This window comes from Anabrus simplex, chromosome 1, assembly GCF_040414725.1.
Source record: "Anabrus simplex isolate iqAnaSimp1 chromosome 1, ASM4041472v1, whole genome shotgun sequence".
Classification (NCBI taxonomy): Eukaryota; Metazoa; Arthropoda; class Insecta; order Orthoptera; family Tettigoniidae; genus Anabrus; species Anabrus simplex.
Window position 1 is genome coordinate 607,545,319 of NC_090265.1, and position 19,659 is coordinate 607,564,977.

A 19,659-nucleotide genomic window follows, 5' to 3' on the forward strand; every position below is an offset into this window, starting at 1 on the left:
TTCCGGAACTACATTTAGGCCGGAAAGGATTTTTTATTTTTTATGAACATTTACGGGTCATTTAGCACTTCAACGTTCGGAACAATTATTGAGAAAATTGCTTAATTTTACGTGTTTCGTATTATGGGAACCCCCTACTTTACTAAGAAATGTTTTCAATCTTAAAACAGGATTGGCCAATAAGTTAGAATTGCTGGAGAGAAAGATTCTAAGGACCGAGCTCGATAGCTGCAGTCGCTTAAGTGCGGCCAGTGTCCAGTATTCGGGAGATAGTAGGTTCTAACACCACTGTCGGCAGCCCTGAAAATGGTTTTCCGTGGTTTCCCATCTTCACACCAGGCAAATGCTGGGGCTGTACCTTAATTAAGGCGACGGCCGCTTCCTTCCCACTCCTAGCCCTTTCCTGTCCCATCGTCGCCGTAAGACCTATCTTTGCGGTGCGACGTAAAACAACTAGCAAAAAAAAGATTCTAAGGAAGATACTGGAACGCCGAAGAACAGAGGATGGATCATACAGAAAGAAAGGAAACCAAGAATTATATCTCAAGATAGAAAAGGTCTCAGATACCAATCAGAAGAGGAGAGCCATGTTCTTCAGGCATATCTACAGAATAAACTCGGGGAGACTGATCAACCAGATTAAGATTCTTTGAGATCAGGAAAACTACGGTGCGCTGGTATCATGAGGTGAAGAAGGACGTGGAAGAAATGGGAATACACGGAACGGAAATCAACAACTGGGATGCTTACAGTCGAGCATCAACACCATCAAGAGGTTTCAAGGAAAAGTAAGATCCCATACCCAATTGCCATGGACAGAAGAGAAGAGGAGATTGCAGAGTGGAAGGATAAAGGAGTATTGGACGAGGACCAAAGACCAGAAACAGATGAAGCTGAATTCGAATTAACGTGGTCCATAGTGGGCCAAAACGAAAGAATAATGATGGCCTGTGGCCTCCGTAGATGCCTGGTGCAGGTCTTTTGAGTTTGTGGCGTATATGTGACCTGCAGGTCTGTGTGGATGTGGCCCTACCTAAGATTAATTCTAAAGTTGAAGACGACGAAAACAACCAGCCCCATGTACCTTAATTAAGGCGACGGCCGCTTCCTTCCCACTCCTAGCCCTTTTCTATCCCATCGTCGCCATAAGACCTATCTGTGTCGGTGCGACGTAAAACGACTATAAAAAAGTGTTGTAAACATTAGCCTTTAGGCCAACTGGTATAAGCTATCCCTGTTGATCGAAGGGTAAATCCAAGCTTTATGAATGTCGCTCAATTCAAGCCTACTCCGTGAGGAATGTTTGCTGTTTGGTATTTCTAGTATTAATTTCTAAACCAGTCGCTGATGAAGTAACCTGTAACTCTTGGATGATAGCCTTCAGTTCTTGGAGACCTTCGTTGATATTTTAGTATCGAATTTCAAATTTTGGGGTCTGCACGCGAGATTTATGCTCGTTGAACTGAGGACTCAGTCAGAGTTTTTACTTTTCTCTCCTGGGAATTTAATTTCACTAATAGTCTATAATCGTTAATTTGGATAGCACTGTAAATATGCGACAAGGCTCGCGTCATGGGAACGTGCTGGTGCAACTTGGACATCATTCCTCCGACCCGGCTTCTGACTGGTATCAGATGGATAAATTTTTATTATTGTAATACTATTGAGTTCATTAGCTGAAATGTCAGAATAGCAGACTTATATTCTGAGTACCCTGGGTTCGATTCATGGTCTGGTTGGAGATTTTACCCGTGTCTAATTATTTTTTGTGGCTAGGGGGTCGAGTATTATTTTCCTACTATACATCTCTAAATTTACGCACAATACACCACAATACCAACCGCCATAGGAACACACAATACTTCCATACATTAGGTGGGCAGAAGAAAGGGCATTTGGCCGTAAAACTGGGCAGAACTCCGTGCATTTAGTACCAGGTAATTTTAAATAGGGCTTAACGTAAATAGCATAATTCATTTTCATTATACACGCAGTCAGTCTAATTATCTCTGGCTTGTAATTAAAGCTAAAACAACGTACCATTCTCTATTTACTACCCTACTCATATTAACTCTGCGCTGGGCAGATTAGGGCTTGACTCTTAAAGGATGACATGAGGTCGGTAGAGGCAGAGTGGGTCTCGGCCCATGGGTGGCCACGGCTGGTCCGTGGTCCAACAACTCTGCACTCTGACCGGCCAACAGAGCACAGGAGGGGTGGCCACGGCTCTGCCATGGCTCTATGTCTCTGCATTCTGGAGACGGGACAGCGCTGGACCTCACGGATGGTCCCAACCGTCGGCTGTCCTGAGGATGGTTTTCCGTGGTTTTCCATTCTCCTGCACTAAGGTGAATGCCGGGACAGTTCCTAATATAGGCCACGGCCTCCAACCCCCTCACCTTCTCCGAGCATCTCCTTCACAGTAACACATTTCCCGGCCTGATAGACGGCGTTATCGTCTAAGAGGCCCGCCTCCTACTTCAGGGGAGGAATGAAAACATTTTTAGTAGTAGTAAGACATAAATCCTTGAATGAGTGTTTCACTAGGGTGCACCATGCATATAACACAGCTTTTTAAAAATAATCGTATGGCCTCAGCTACCTCGTGCAACCACTTTTTTAATTTGACGCCATCTGGCTGCTTGCTCGTCAAATTCGTCGTTTCATTTTACTCTAGGTCTACTAGAAGGCAGTGTAAACCGAGTCTCTCTTGGGCGTCTTTGGCTGAATTGTAATCAATTTTTCAGGGTAGACACCAAATGTGTCACCAGAGATCGTTTTTACATACTGACATCGTACGACGTGGAGTTTCGAATGGACATTTTTCCGCCCTGCAAGAATCCGACTACCTCTGCCGGATTTGAACCCCCTATTTTGGGATCCGGAGGCCGACACTCTACCACTGATCCACAGAGAATATAAAACGGTCAAGTAATATCTCTGAGTACGCTAATCCAGGGAGTGATTTTCAGGCCACAAGGGGTTGAGATGAAAAAGTGGCATGAGAAGTCTGACTGAAATAAGTGGAGAAATGAGATGAAGCCCCGCAATACATCGCGCACGGTGTTAACCTCTCGAGAGCTGGGCGGGTGATGATTGTTGCTGTTGTTTATTTCAGAGTAGGACAGTGATGCCATTATCCGCTTTAAACCGTTTAAAACACGTTAAACTCCGTGTTGTTGACTGACGGGACATGATGTTGGTAGCAGTACACAGGAGAGAAAGTGAGGTAGGAAAAATGAAGTACGCACTGGAGTGCAGAATGTGAGAAGGTAAACCTCAAAGAGTTATGTAAACATAGAGCAACATACCAGCAGATTCCTGGTGAAATGTTGAACAGTTTTCATACATTCCCTTACCTGTAAGCGTAACTTGTATTTCCAAATAATTTTTATCAGGAAACCTCCAATAGTATTTGAGTACGAGAAACATAATCTATTTCACTCCGTCTTCACGATGTAAAACGGCTGAGAATATCGTTGCACTGACCGCGTGTCATCTGGCTGAACAGCAGTCGTCTTCGGATAGCCAAGGCTCCGAAATTGCTGTATGTGTCACATTTTGTTTAAAGAACCTTTGTAGTCCTTTCCTCCAATTTCTTGGGCTCGTAATGATTTAACCATGTTTTACAATCAGATGCCCTTCCTGACCCCAATCCTCTGCGGAGGGAAGTATTAGTATGTTCCTGTGGTGGTTGGTAATATGGTGCATTAAGTGTAGATGAAGAGAAATGCACTTAGAGAAAAACTAACACCCAGTCTCGGAGACAGAAGAATTAACCATAAGCAATTAAAATCCCCGCCCCAGTCGAGAATCCAACCCAGGTCTATCTAAACGGAAGATCTTACCACGGACTATTGAGCCAAAGAACCGGACCGAGTTACACTATCTTGATGAATATTTCATTTTCACTACTGCGCTGTACTCGAAATAAACTTTCACTTCTTAGACCATCTTCAGTACATATAGAGCATATTGAAGAGATGTTAAGAACAGAACAAAACTGGCTAACCGGAAACCAGTGGTATCCGAAAACTACCTCCCAATTTCACGTCGATTGCTCTATACAACTGAGCTATGGTGGCGGTCGTGGAAATGAAATATTCATTGACTTGGTCCACAACGGGCGACTTGCACGCACTCTACAGCGTGATGGCAGTAGTGCCAGACATGTAGCATATATTCTTTCCAACAGAACAAATATGACCTAGGTCACCATAACTCAACTGGATAGAGCGACCGATGGCGAAATTGGGAGGTTGTTGGTTATGATCCTACTGGTGTCCGGTCGGTCATGTTTATTCTGTACTTAACAACCCTTCAACATGTACTAATGTATATGTTCTGAACACGACATAACAAGTTGAAAGTTTATTTCGATTACAATATTCTTAATTTTAGTTCAGGGTTATCTGTTCAAAAGGTGCTAATTCCACTTCATATTTCAATGCTGAAAACTTTTCTTGGCAGACAAAGTAGGGGCCCCCACACTACGGGGATTGTCCAATTAAGCAATACCCTCTACTGTGCCTAACGCTGAAGGGCTAAGGACCCGGAAAGGCTTCATATTACGAGTCTTGGACAGCTATATCAAACTGAAACAACACGTTTCGAAAATCACTTCCGCTTTAAATGCAGTTCCGGAAAAAAAGCCTAAAATCGCTTGCTACTTTATTTATTTTTTGATTCAAATCCTAGCCAAATTAACTTATTTGCATGATTATTTCTGTAATGTGATCCTTGGTTTAATACTCTCAGGCGTTTTTGATTTTTTGAAAAATATCCACACCGAATGTAGTTATAAGAGCTTAAGTGAAACTCTGCATTGACTCACATTAGCGCTCGTAGTGGCAGAAAAAGGCAAACTGTTAATCTAATCGACGGGATAACGATGATTAAGAAGAGGATTGTAATTCTTAGGAATAAATAAAACATATATTCTCATACTTTAATAATGAAATGAAATGAAATGTCGTATGGCTTTTAGTGCTGGGATATCCCAGGACGGGTTCGGCTCGCCAGGTGCAGGTCTTTCTATTTGACTCCTGTAGGCGACCTGCGCGTCGTGATGAGGATGAAATGATGATGAAGGCAACACATACACCCAGCCCCCGGGCCATTGGAATTAACCAATTAAGGTTAAAATCCCTGACCCGACCGGGAATCGAACCCGGGACCCTCTGAACCGAGGGCCAGTACGCTGACCGTTCAGCCAACGAGTCGGACTCATACCTTAATATATTTTATTTACCTAAAATTCGTAGCTCATATCCCTAGAATGTTTTCAACATTGAGTTGCTTGCCTGAAGGACTAGAACTGCAGATTTTTTAAAAAAAATATTTCGTCCATATGCATTGCAGTAGTTGAATACAATCGAATGTCATGAGTAGGGCCCGGATGTTATTTAACAAAGTTATTTAGTAAAAACATGATTTAGTAGGAAATGTCGACTAGCCCGCTCTAACCTAATGTAGTGGGAGTAACATAAATTCTAGGGGGTTCTAATGGCCGGACCCCTAATGTTTATGCAAACCTCATAGCATTACCGTCGTGCGGGTAGACTCGACTTGTTACTCGCTTCAGTAAGTTTGCATTCTAACCTATTACTGCATAAATATCCGGGCCCTAGTCATGATCAATCCAGACCAGAAAGATGCAATTCTTTAAAGGTAGTACCATTCCCGATCATGGGTATGTTCCATGTTCCTTTTATTATATATTTCCTTGCGCTTTTTCACAACATTCTTGAACACACACTCCTCAATTAAGCAATACTGTACATGGGTCTTTCACTGAACGGTCGAGGTAAAGGCTTTTGGTTCAGGGCCTCAGATTTGATTGCAGGCCGACCAGTGATTTTAACTACGTCTGGTTAATCCCTACGTTTCGGGAAATGAATATTTGTGGTTTTCTCAGTACAGATCTTTTCATGTATACAAAACACACCACAATACCAACCGCCATGAGCGTGAATATAGTCCTCCACACAGGGCTGGCATCGAGAAGGGTATCCGGCATAAAAACAGGGCTGAATCCATATGCGCAACACAGTTCGCCTCCACGAAGTCACCAGGGAGGAGGAAAAGCAGCAGCAGCAGCAGTATCAGCAACAGAAGAAGAAGAAGAAGAAGAAGAAGAAGAAGAAGAAGCGATAGTACATGGATGGCTTCTAAGCGAATCTCATTTGAAGACTCGCCTCATGTTGCCGGGATTTAACTCGGTATCACAATTCCAGTCCTCCTTGACCCTTACAGGATAATTCCAAGCTATCAACCTCAGCTTAAACATTTTTATCACGACCCAAATTATACACTTACGTTCCTATTCTCCTTTTTTCGGTTAGAGATCGACTTGCAAAGCACCAACCGCCTAATAAGCACAGTCAAATCCAAGACATCCATACGCTTTTTTTAAATTAAGTGTCAAAATGCATTGCAAACATCACCAGCTTACTTCATATTTACATTACACAGACTATTTTAAACAAGACACTACATTGCAAGAAGATGAGAATAATGCTATCCTTTTCTCAGTAGATCTGAGATCGCATGTTAACACGAGGACTATATTTTTTAAAAATACTTGGATATGTTATCACAAGTGTTTTAGGCAATAAGTTTTTAATCTAAGACTGTCTGTCTCTGTCTGTCTGTCTGTTAGGTCATCAGCCCAAAGGCTGGTTAGATCCTCAAATAGCACCACCAAACGCTATGCAGTTATAGGGAAACTGCAAAAACCAATGGCAGAGTCCAAATGAGGCGTACTAGGCAAGATGAGGAGTGAGGTAGTTTGCCATTGCTTTCCTCACTGGACCAGAAGGTGCCACTGCAGCACGACTGATCCTATGAATAACACCTTTCATAACACTCAGACACTAGTTGTGCTCCAAATGTCATTACTCAACACAACCCATACACCACTAGCTTCCATATTGTCACAGCCATAGATGAGACTGGAACTACGGTGGAAGCTACACTTTGCTTTGGCCTGTGCCAAGAGACGGAAACTAAAATACTGCATCCATCAAAAATGGCAACAGGCGGAATCTAAGACTATATATAGTTAATTTCGTTTACCTCCCCCTTCCCCACCTCATCCCCTTCAAGGCTTAACAAAGTCAAAGTTTTTATGGTGGTGTGAATGTTTCAAGATTAATATGAGAAAACATATGTTTCCATACCTTTTAATTATGTCACCTAAACACGTTGTAGCTCATGATGTTTAGTAACTAAACCAAACATGTAGTACTGAAATGTAGATTTGCCACACCAGGCAAATGCTGAGCCTGTAGCTTAATTGAGGTCACGGTCTCTTCCTTCCCACTCCTAGGCATTTCCTATCCCATCGTCACCATAAAACATATCTGTGTCGGTGCGATGTAAAACCAAATTGTAAAAAATAAAATAAAAATGTAAATTTGCACAAGACAAAAAATACATTGTACCGATTAGGTGGATTCATTGGTCTACCTTACAGGATAAGCCTGCATCCAGATTTTCCTCAACTGGAATATTCCTACCGTCTGAAATGAAGCTAACGTAATTTCCTGTACATGCAAATTTTCAGAGTTTTACCTTACCAGTACCAGTACCATGATAGTCTTGAACGTATTGAAATAACAATTATGGTGTGGAGAGAATTGAATTGCACGACTACACATTTGAATGTTACGCATCTCTATTGGTTAGAGCGGTTACACGTCCTGATGTAACTCTATTACTGAACATATAAATCAGATGCAGAACAAACAGTATACACTCATTAACAATACTGATGGCCTAGTTAAGCTAATATAACTCTGTAATTCCACAATTACTGACAGTATACGATTAGGTAATGTGGCTAACTACCACAAATGTAACATTAATGGAAACCTGAAGAGAAGCCACTCAACAGCCGTAAGGCTATTCATTGTAATTCTAAGTTATGTCATTTATTCATTAATTCATTCTGTATGGACCTGAGATATGATGAAATATTAGCATGCGTTTTTTATGATTTCTCTTTTTATTTATTATCATTTATATGTAGAGTCTATTTGTAACATTAATATTTTAATATTATAGGTAGTGGTATAGGGAGTGATGTAGTGTAGCTTGAGGCGTAGTAAAAAAAAAAACAGGAAATATTGTGTAAGCGCATGTCAGATTGCTTGACTTCGTGGAAGTGGTCCTAGCTGTGGATGTCAAGGGGACGTCACCGGGTCATCTCTCTTGAAGTGACTAGTGTACTTGTCTATGCTAGTATTTTCGAGTCTCCGTCCTCGAAGGTACACCTTCTTGCGTGGAAACATATTCTTGAACCAGGCACCCTCTTCGGCTGCCGGGTATTTGGGGTCAAGGTAATTTTCGGTCACCGGACATGTTGTGGTCATTGAGATATACTTGTGCCTGCTCACAGAAATTCTCCAGCAGTCACAGGAGATTTTAGGTCACTCGAGCAGGAGGTGAGCCTCGTTAGCTTAATTTCGTGGTATCCTCATTAACCTGCCTGGGCTCCTGTTCGCTCGCTTCCAGAACAACATTCTTCTCTCGCGCGCAGCTCGGCCGATACAACTCGGGCTCAAGCCCATTTCAGTGACCGCAAATGTCCGTAATTTTAAGGCGACCGCAAATCTCCGTGACCGCAAATGTCCGAATACCGCCGCTTAGGTGTTGGTCAGTGACCTACATCCTTATCATCTGGAAAACCCTGAGTAAGTTATTCTACAAGATATTTAAAGCGAGAATAAACGTGGGATAGTGTTGGATGAGAAAGTGTTGAAGTGTCGAAGAATAAACAAGGCGAATGGTTCAAAATACTGTGTGTGTTACTAGTTGCATGCTGAAACTTCAATTCAACATTTTTAATTACGAAATTTCCGAAATGCGGAACAGAAATTACAGCAGCCAGTGAGACAAACTCCAGTTGGGTATTGTTAGACAAAGTGGATATGCATTTTTCAAAAAACCTCAAAGCTAAATTTATTGTATCATTTTGATTTATTTTGCTTTTATAAATGATGAATTTCATACATCGTTGTTGTGATGTGCATAGTTACAAGTTTACCTATCCTCAAGCTTACATTTCTAGGTGTGAGTGAGTTAAGGTCCACCACTGTAATTGGATTCGAGAAACACCGGACACAATCTGAAATCCTATAAGCTCATTTGTGACAAATTTATTTTACTGTATTCATTTCTATTGAAAGTCTATCTTTCTGGCACCCCAAGTATGTTTTATGTTATATTTTGAACGGTTACCATTCATTCCTTCATCTACTCATTCATTCATTAATTTTAATTTATTTTGCGTTATACGGTGCAAAACATGAACTCTGAGAAAAGAGGATGGAAGAAGCTGGACACGCTGATGATATGGAGGAGAATGGAGGGAATTAAATGAGAAGGAATCGTAAGGAACGAAGATGTGTAATGAAGAGTGGGAAAATAATGAGCTATTTTTCAAAATAATAGAAAAAAAAGGAAATTAAGTGGTTTGAGCATTACTTGTTAAATGATAGTACTGAAGGAATGGTAGTAAGAAGGGGAAAATGCTATCAAATGCTAGATAACATCAAGGGCAGGAAATATACAGAAATCAAATATGCTGCAATGGAGAGATAAGACCTGTATTCCATAGGAAAACCTGGTTTGTGGATCATTCATCCGCTTTCAGGTCTGGATCAGCTAATATTTTGCTGGCACGTACCAGCCATAAGCGCTTCAACATGTGTTCTTCATCAAAAGGCAGATCAATGATTGATCTACCATCCGCAAGTTACTACAATCAGAGGGCACATGGTTGCTGTCAAGTACACTTTACAAATTTATGTATGAAAACTCTGATTAGGTACCATTTTTTTGAAAGGTGGATGATTGGGTCCATAACTTCTGTCTTCCACATCTTCACAATGGCAGCTTCTGATGAAGCCTTGACGACTGCTACAAAACACAATAAATAAATACATAGACAAAAAAAAGTAAAGAAGCAACTTAGAGTCTTAAAATCTCTGTCGATCAACTTGGTGGCATAAAACTGAATCCATTTCCTGCAATCAATCAATCAATCAATCAATCAATCAATCAATCAATCAATCAATCAATCAATCAATCAATCAATCAATCAATCAATCAATCAATCAATCAATCAATCAATCAATCAATCAATCAATCAATCAATCAATCAATCAATCAATCAATCAATCAATCAATCAATCAATCAATCAATCAATCAATCAATCAATCAATCAATCAATCAATCAATCAATCAATCAATCAATCAATCAATCAATCAATCAATCAATCAATCAATCAATCAATCAATCAATCAATCAATCAATCAATCAATCAATCAATCAATCAATCAATCAATCAATCAATCAATCAATCAATCAATCAATCAATCAATCAATCAATCAATCAATCAATCAATCAATCAATCAATCAATCAATCAATCAATCAATCAATCAATCAATCAATCAATCAATCAATCAATCAATCAATCAATCAATCAATCAATCAATCAATCAATCAATCAATCAATCAATCAATCAATCAATCAATCAATCAATCAATCAATCATGATCCACATTTAGGGCTGTCTCCGAGGTGACAGATTCCCTATCAGTTGTTTACCACTCAGAAAACCGTAAATGTAGTTAGTGGGACGTAACGCAAATAACATTATTAATTGCTTACCTAAATTTAACTTGAACATTTTCAATGAACTTGGAAATTTATCGAACATTTCTCTTGATAATTTATTCCAATCCCTTACACCTCGTCCTATAAATCAGTATTTGCCCCAATAGGCCCACTTGAAATCCAGCTTTATCTTCATACTACTATTTTTCCTACTTTTAAAAGCTCCATTCAAGCGTATTCGTCTACTTCTGTCATTCCACACCAAGTCTCTACTGACAGCTCGGAATATACCACATAGTCGAGTATCTCTTCTCCTTACTCCCAGGTCTTCCCAGCCCAAAGTTTGCAAAATTTTCGTAACAATACCCCTTTGTTGGAAATCAGCCAGAACAAGCCGTGCGGCTTTCCTCTGATTTTTTCCAGTTTTCGTATCAGGTAGTCCTGGTGAGGGTCCCATATACTGGAGCCATACTCTTACCAGATACTTATTCGTCTTCTCCTTTACTTTCTTCTCTGATCCTGCAGCTACATCTTTCTTTAAATGTAAGATGAAGAAGTTCTAGTAAGAGGGTAAATATTCTTAAGTTGTGTTGGTTAGATACATTCAGACACAATTCTTGAAGTCTCCTTCTGTGGTATGTCCACATTCTTGACAGAAGAAATGATGTGAGAAACAGTACTGCCACAGAGGTAAGTTCTTCGTAGTTGAAAATAAGAATTTCGAAGTTCAGAAAAACACAAAGGTGTTTCCAGAACATTCCTTGAAGGCTGTTAGTGGACTTGAAGGTAAAGTTTTCCAAAGTTCTTAACCTAGAAACTAACGAGAAATCCGACTCTTTGGCTGAATGGCCACCGTACTGGCCTTCGATTCGGAGGGTTTTGGGATCAATTCTCCGATACGCCGAGGATATTAACTGCATATGGTTAACTCCTCTGGCTCGGGGTGGGGATGACCTTAAACGTTAGGCCCTTTTAAACAAAAATCATCATCATCATCATCATCTGGCTCGGGGATTGGGCTTTTGTGTCTCTCTCTCAATACACTTCTCTTCATACACACTACTTTACACAACAAACTACCAAAATAACAGAGATGCGCAATAGTGAATACGTCCCTACGCGTACGGTTGGCGTCAGGGAGGGCAACCTGCCGTTAAACCGGAACGAATCCATAACAAGTGTTGATCCAAGTTTATTGGAAAAAGAGCCAGAAATAATAAGGAAGAGAAGAAAAAGAATGAGGAACCCATTACACACAGATTTCTGAAAAGTACAATGGTTTTGGTATCGTTAACAGAGACGCAAAACGTTTAGTTGCCCAAGAAAAGACACATCAATTTCATTACGATGTTCATAAAATTTTGAGGGATGAGATCTTTAAAATGTGGAAAATATTTAGTTTATCAACTAATTTGGAAAAGATTTCTGAATTTCACTCACCATAGAAGCCGGACATATCCATGGGAACGACCTGGACCAATCTGTGGCACTTTGCCAGCTCGCGAAGGAACAGCTGGGAGATGAAGAAGAGAAGAACAAAGTGAGGATTGTCGGGCGGGATGCCCTCCGCCACCGCACTGCAACAGAGGAACAGTTCATTTTTATAACAAGTTACCAAAAACTATTAGAAAATTACCTGCACATATTGTCATTGTTTCTTTTTTCACATATAGGAATTTTCGGGTTTTTTGGTTAACAGTTCCCTGTAAATTCAGGATTTAAATATGTGCCATTTTGGTGGGTGGGAATATTCGCCTATATTTAAAGGGATGGGATTAATAATAAGGCAGGCATGAATTTTTTTGCTAAGGGCTTTACGTCGCACCGACACGGATAGTTCTTCCGGCGACGATGGGATAGGAAAGGCCTAGGATTTGGAAGGAAGCGGCCGTGGCCATAATTAAGGTACAGGCCCAGCATTTGCCTGGTGTGAAAATGGGAAACCACGGAAAACCATCTTCAGGGCTGCCGATAGTAGAATTCGAACCTACTATCTCCCGGATGGAAGCTCACAGCCGCGCGCATCTACGCGCACGGCCAACTCGCCCGGTGCCGCCATGATTACGAAGTAGGTGCCAGATGTGTCAGTACTCTTGAGAAAAGCATTTTGAATTACCATGCTATACAAGTATGATCATTCTAACGTACAGTTCATGAAAATATTTTATATTATTTTACATATACATTTTACAAAATATTTTATAAGATTTTTAAAAGTTTTTAAAAGTTTAAATATGGAATTAGAATTAAGGGGCCGAAATGGGGCAAATAATATTTTATAGGTAGAAGAATTATGGGCAGGAATAATTTACCAAGGAAAATGTTTAATATATTTGCAAGCTCTTTGAAATCGTTTAAGGAAAGACTAGGAATATTTCACCTGGGCAAAAGCATATCAGTATTGATTGACTGATTGGCTGAACTTAACACAATTAATGATAGATGGGAAGTAAGTACGTGTTTTTTGCTGTTTTTATACTATTTGTTTTACGTGCCACCGAGACAGATAAGACATATCGCGATGTTGGGATAGGAAAGGGATAGGAATCGGGAGGTAGCGGCAGTAGTTTTAATTAAGGTACATCCTCAGTATTCGTCTGGTATGAAAATGGGAAACCACGGAAACCCATCTTCAGGGCTGCTGACAGTGGGATTCGATCCCACGACTGCACGACCCTAGCCGCACAGCCAATTTACTCGGTGTGATCGTTATTGAATGCATATTCATAAGTACTTTTGCTGGCATTATTTGCTGTATTCAGCGCTCTGAATCTCTTTTCATGGTGTTTGAATAAACCGTCGTAGAGAAGTTATCGCTTTATAATGTTAACATTTCCTTTTCAAATAATAAAAAATTCATGATTTCACCAAGTGTTAAAGTAAAAATAATAATATGGGTGCTGAGATTAGTACTCTTTATGTCTTTTCAATTGTCAAATTACCAGCGTTCTGTCCCAGTATAGCAGTGGGCTCATTAGTTGGATTGCTACACCTTTTGAAGACGCTGCCGGCCAGCGCGCCGTTGGGACACCACTACAAGCCTCCTATGTAGCACAATGCAGTGACGGTACACTAGGAAAAGTATGTGCCTTTAACATGTGCAATCAATGAAATTAAATTATGGTTTCCTTCCGGTAACTTAAATATTGATACAGTATCTTAATTCTATGCCTTTGCTGGCAGGACCTAGTGTTTACAGTGCACTACGTTTTCTGGTATAGGCTAGAGCAATTTTGTTACTTTCATAGATCTGTCTCTGTCTTATCCTTGGCTTTGTCCGACTCGTTGGCTGAATGCTCAGCGTACTAGCCTTCGGTTCAGAGGGTCCCGGGTTCGAATCCCGACCGGGTCGGGGATTTTAACCTTAATTCGTTAATTCCAATGGCCCGGGGGCTGGATGTTTGTGCTGTCCCCAACATCCCTGCAACTCACACACCACACATAACACTATCCTCCACCACAATAACACGCAGTTACCGACAAATGGCAGATGCCGCCCACCCTCATCGGAGGGTCTGCCTCACAAGGGCTGCACTCGGCTAGAAATAGCCACACGAAATTATTATTATATATTATCCTTGGTTTTGACAATATGAAAGTGGCTGAGGTATGAGCGATGCTAGTAATGCCAATCCTTATGCAGCCAGTCCCTGCTATGAATGGTGTGAAAATGTTGCTCATAGTGTACCCTGATGAGATAGGCCCTAGTTTCATGATTTGGTTTTTTTGAAGATAAATACAGATATATAGAAATATTAAATGAAATACAGTGTCAGTTTTGTGTGGACGGGAGAATTTCAACATAGCCCGGCGTGATCGCGACAAACCGTCGCCACATTTAAGCTTGTCATTAGGGGGAGAATGTTTCTTGGCCAGAAGATAAGAGGATTAAAGCTAGAGCTCACAACAACGAAGTAATGACTTCGAGGAAGTGAAAGAGTATATATTTCGGACCAAGGGCGAGCAGATGTATCACCAATACCGAGAATGTGACGTACCAGTTTTTCCACGCCCGAGGCATTTGGTGTTGGCACGTTACAAGGGAGAGATTTCAAACTAACCGAAGCGGTGTTGACCAATGAGAAAATTTATCATAGGCCCGCAGATAAACCAACATAAGAAAAACTCAGAGTGAACTCCAGTTAGCTTCTCCGATAACAATAATTAAATTATTCCAACCACATAATTGAATAGAGGGGATTTTTGTGATATCATTCCCATGTTGATTAAATGTAATCGTAATAAATTAAAGTAATGAATTCGTGGAAATGACCCACGCTATCTCGCCATTGGTCGAGATGAGCACGCCATCAGGGACGCCGAGTTAGCGCGCGAAAGGTGGAGGACAGAAATAAAGTGATATTTCCATGATCATCGAACGATAGGAGTTCAGAATACGACACATGAATGTGTATCGCCAGTGTATTAAGTAGGATAAAGCAAGAGATCCAAATCCACCTGCATATGCCGATTTAGGATAACCAACCCCCCTCCCCAGGAGGTGACCGCGGATGACCCCGGCGGGAAACCATATCGTCCATAAAAGTCCAGTAGTGGAACCTCACATCACCCAGTCGTTTGAAGTCACCAGTTGTGACCGGTCGGATGAAGTAGTTGAGACTCTGACACGTTGACTCTGTAAGTCAGTACCTCGGGGCGCATTCGAAGTCAGTTAAAGCTGAAAGTGCGTGAGTTATTAGGAGAATGAATACGAACAGTGAAATTATCCATAGTACCGAGTGTAAATAATCAGTACAACTGTATGTTGAATTTAATAAATGTCATGTGATTAAATAATAAATAACTAACGGAACGCCGATAGTACCTTTGGAAGGCATTGTGCGGAGCCTGAAGTAAACACCTCAAGATAGACGGTGAATAACTATCCGAGCAGGAAATTATAGGAGCTAGGCGATTATCAAGACGGCTTAGAAATAAACCAGGAAGTGCCGGTTGAAGACGCGATACGCGCCGGTTCAAATGAACGACATTTCGTCGTAATGTGTCACGACGTGTGTTTCGGGCGTATATGAAGAGTATATTGTGCGAGTGTCAGGGGTCTAGGAGCACCTATAAGTGTTTTTTTTGTTATTAGTATTCTTGTGTAAAATAGTGTAATAAGGTATTAATCATGGGTAGTCACCCAGAAGTGTTTTATTGTGTTAAATTTGTATTGTGCGACATGATGGACGAGTAGATCACCATGGGGCCGTAAGGCCTATACCTCATCCGCTACGAGACAATGGAATTCTACATAGGAATGAGTACACAATTTTGATATTTGGGGGATGTTATCGCGACTAAACGGGGTTCAGTGTAAATTAATTATGGTTACTTAACATGGTACGCCTCCCGAGTCCATGATTTTATTTTTTTGTTAGACGGACGAACTAATTTATATTAACGTAATAATGGGTTAGATTAATTAATTTGAGTATTTGTTTGTTGTATATAATGTAAATATGGGATATATTTCTTTCAATTAAGGCATGCTGTTTGTAATACTTTGACTTAAGTTCATTTCAAGTGTTAAATTCTTTTTTTTGTGCTAACCCATTTATTTGATTTTCAATCACTGCGGTGATCATTTGTATGTTAGTTAGGAATATTTTCTATTAGACAGCCAGATTATGAAAGAGCCAGAGTATGTAAAATTTGTGTTGCGTACGGAAGGTCATTAAAATACTAATAATAATAATGTTTGTGAGTTGACAAAGGAAAGTAAATTAATAATAATAATAATATTTGTGTGTTTGCAAGTTAAAGTATAATAATAATGACAGTGCTTCGTGAGTTAGCTAGTGCAAATAATAATCAATGTGGAGATGACTTCATTCGCGTAATCAGTTTGATTTTACGTAAATTTTTGATGTCACGTTTTTGGACTTTATTTTAACCATTAAAAATTGTTTAAAAGCGATAGATGCACGTGAATTAGAATGGTCATGATATGTTGAAAGCCCAGAATGGTTTGAGCCCATATTTAGACTTGGAAGTCATGAGGGACGAATATCCGGCGTGAAATAAATTGAGCCGTATTGTTTGTAATGATGAAATAGATGAATCTCAAGGCCTAAGATGATATAAAATACAGATGCCGGTGTTATTAGTGGTAGAATCCACGCACCGAGGATTAATTTATGAATTAAATGTTTGAAGAGTTCCGAAAAAGGAAATGGACTTCAAATTGGAAGGAATAGTTTAGCAATCGCCGGCATTGGAGGTATTTGCCCAGCCGCGATGTGCCATAGGTTGTGAGATGTGTCTTGGGAGGATATGTGTCCCCAAATAAAATTGACGGCAGTACGAAATTGAAGGTACGGTCCCGAATACCGTGTTGTCCCGACCAATATAAAGCAGATCTTAGTGGTTCATAACGGGATTTAACATATGTGACTAAATTCTAAAGAGTGGAAATTAAAATATCATCTTTCCATTTTTAATAATAATAATAATAACAATAATCATACTCCAAGTGAATCTTGTCTTAAATCAAGTGCTTAGTGCCAAGATAAATCGGAATTGTAAAAGGGGTTATGCGTTAAACATATTAAGAGCGGACTACCGTGTAACAGGCGAAATTAATTTTTTTTAAAATTAATAATAATAATAAATAAATAAAACTACTTTTTTTTGAAGAATTTTTTTTTTATTTTGGACATAATAATGATGTTGGGAGTTGAAATGAAAGATTTGAGATTTTTAACTAATAATAATAATAAATAAAATATTTGAAGAAGGAGAAGAAGAATAACCAATGAAGCTACTTTTTTATTTTTATTTTTTGATGAGAATAATAAGAGCGAGAAGTTGAAGTATTATAGCGAGGATGATTACGGGTTACGATAATCACGATTTCCACTATTAATAATAATATCAATAATAATAATAATAATAAAAATATTTATGAGGAAGCTGATCATTATATTGTGCGGATAAATTAGGAGGAAGAACGACCCTTCGTTTGAAACGTCGGCAAGGGTTGGCATATAATCATCCCGGATGACAAATGATAATAATCAAATACAGGATTATAATTGAAATTAATGATAATAATAAAATTAATTGATGGTAGTCAAAGAATATGATAATGATCAGATAAAGAATGGTAATGATATTATTTAATAATCATAGGAGGATATGATAGGGACAGTCGTCCTGTGTCGACTGCTCCGAACCAGATGTTGGGTTTTCACGGGGAGATTGTTAGCGGTAGATACGTAAATAACCCACGGACGGCACATGTCTTCATGGTCAGAGCACAGTAATGAACCTTTCCGTACGTCTTGTCGTATTGACAAGTGTAAATATTAAAATAGGCTTTGAGTTAATGAACTCTACCTGGCGTGTTTGTGAATCTGGTAATAATAGGCTAGAGTTTGTCCGTACTATAAATTCCCGTTTTTTCGAGGCGATAACATTTTCCACGGTGGGTGTCCGGCTCACCAGAATGTACATACCGGAAGTGTCTCATGTCCAAACGGAACGAGGAGACGACAGTAAAAAGTTACTGTCGTGCCTTCGTCTCCGAAAGAAGATCTCCAGCGGTGAAACGTCCAATCATACGGATGTGAATTCGATCCCCAGTAACCAATTGGGGCGAATTCACCAGATGTTTTACACTACCAGAGTAGTGAGGTAAAATCCAAGTATTATGTCATTTATTTTTCAGGATGAAAGTGTCCCAATGTAAAATTGTCATCATGTGTAGTATGCAAAATAAGTGAATAAATTGCTCCTCATTGCAATTTCAATAGGAAACAGTTTCCATATCTTTTCATTGTAGTTAGTCCAGTATGCCCATGGAATTTAAGTTGTCACTTCCCAGTCCTATTGTGGAGTCAAAAATTTGTATCCATGAATGAGTCGTCCCCCGTAACCTTAAATTTGCATGCCCCGTTCATCCCTGTGTTCATTTGATGCGCCGATATATAATTGATTTTCTTTATATAATTTTTTTTATCGTTTTCGAACTGATCACCCCTGAGATAAATGCTAGTCTGGGACTCAGGAAGTGAGCGGGTGCAATAGGGTCGGTTGGTGTATGCATTTCAGTGGGCTTGGAAGACTGATATGTAATAGCGACTCTGGCTCGGTGAGGAAAGCAACGGGAAACTACCTCACTCCTCATTTCCCTAGTACGCCTCTTGAGTGATGCCTAGGCCATCTATGACAGCTGATGGCAGAGCTGTTGAGAATCCCACCAGAGAAATCGCTGACGGACTGAACATACATACATCTTAACTCTAAATATGATAGATAGACTACATGGTTAAGGTCATGTTGGTATACACTTGCATTTGCAAGGTAATGGGTTGGAGTCCCAATGTCAGCAGCTTAGAAAATGTTTCTTCCACTTTTTGTATTTTCACACCAGGCAAATATTGAGATTCGTATTTTAATTACAGTCATGTAGTCCTTTCCTCTCACAGCTCCGCGAAAATACCCTTTCAGCATTAATGCGAAAATAAATCAGAAAACAAGATCGTAATGTCATAACATAAGAAAAGCTATTCAAAAATGATCGCATTCTAGGATAATAATAATGATGATGAAGATGATGATAAACTTACAACAACTGTAGCATTAGCGTAAACCAGGCCATTCCGATAGTAATAATAATGTTAATAATAATGTTATTTGATTTACGTTCCACTAATTACTCTTACGGTTTACGGCGACGCCAAGGTGCCAGAATTTAGTTCCCTGGCAGATCTTTTACGTGCCAGTAAATCTACCGACACGGGGATGACGAATTTGAGCACCTTCAAATACCACCGGACTGAGCCAGGATCGAACCTGCCAAGTTGGGATCAGAAGGCCAGTGCCTTAACCGTTTGAGCCACTCAGTCCAACCTAATCTTCTAGCGTAGTTCACGAAGAGCTCTTAATTCTATAGTTTTCCCTTTTAATACCAGGAACATGTTTGGGATATGCCTTAATTAAGGCCACAGTTAGTACAGATTATCAGAGTTTGGTAACAGTTAAGGCATACGGACTATTAGATGGAAGTTATTTGAATGGTGAAATAC

At 39.9% G+C, this 19,659-nt stretch overlaps 1 protein-coding gene across 1 annotated transcript in view; it reads right to left on the reverse strand.

Moving 5' to 3' along the window:
• Positions 1 to 19,659, reverse strand: part of LOC136881822 (uncharacterized) — a 474,626-nt gene that overhangs the window by 89,293 nt on the left and 365,674 nt on the right. Inside the window, exon 3 of the mRNA XM_067154289.2 lies at positions 12,068 to 12,204. Coding sequence (XP_067010390.1) covers positions 12,068 to 12,204 — 137 coding nt within the window. The remainder of the gene's footprint in view (positions 1 to 12,067; positions 12,205 to 19,659) is intronic.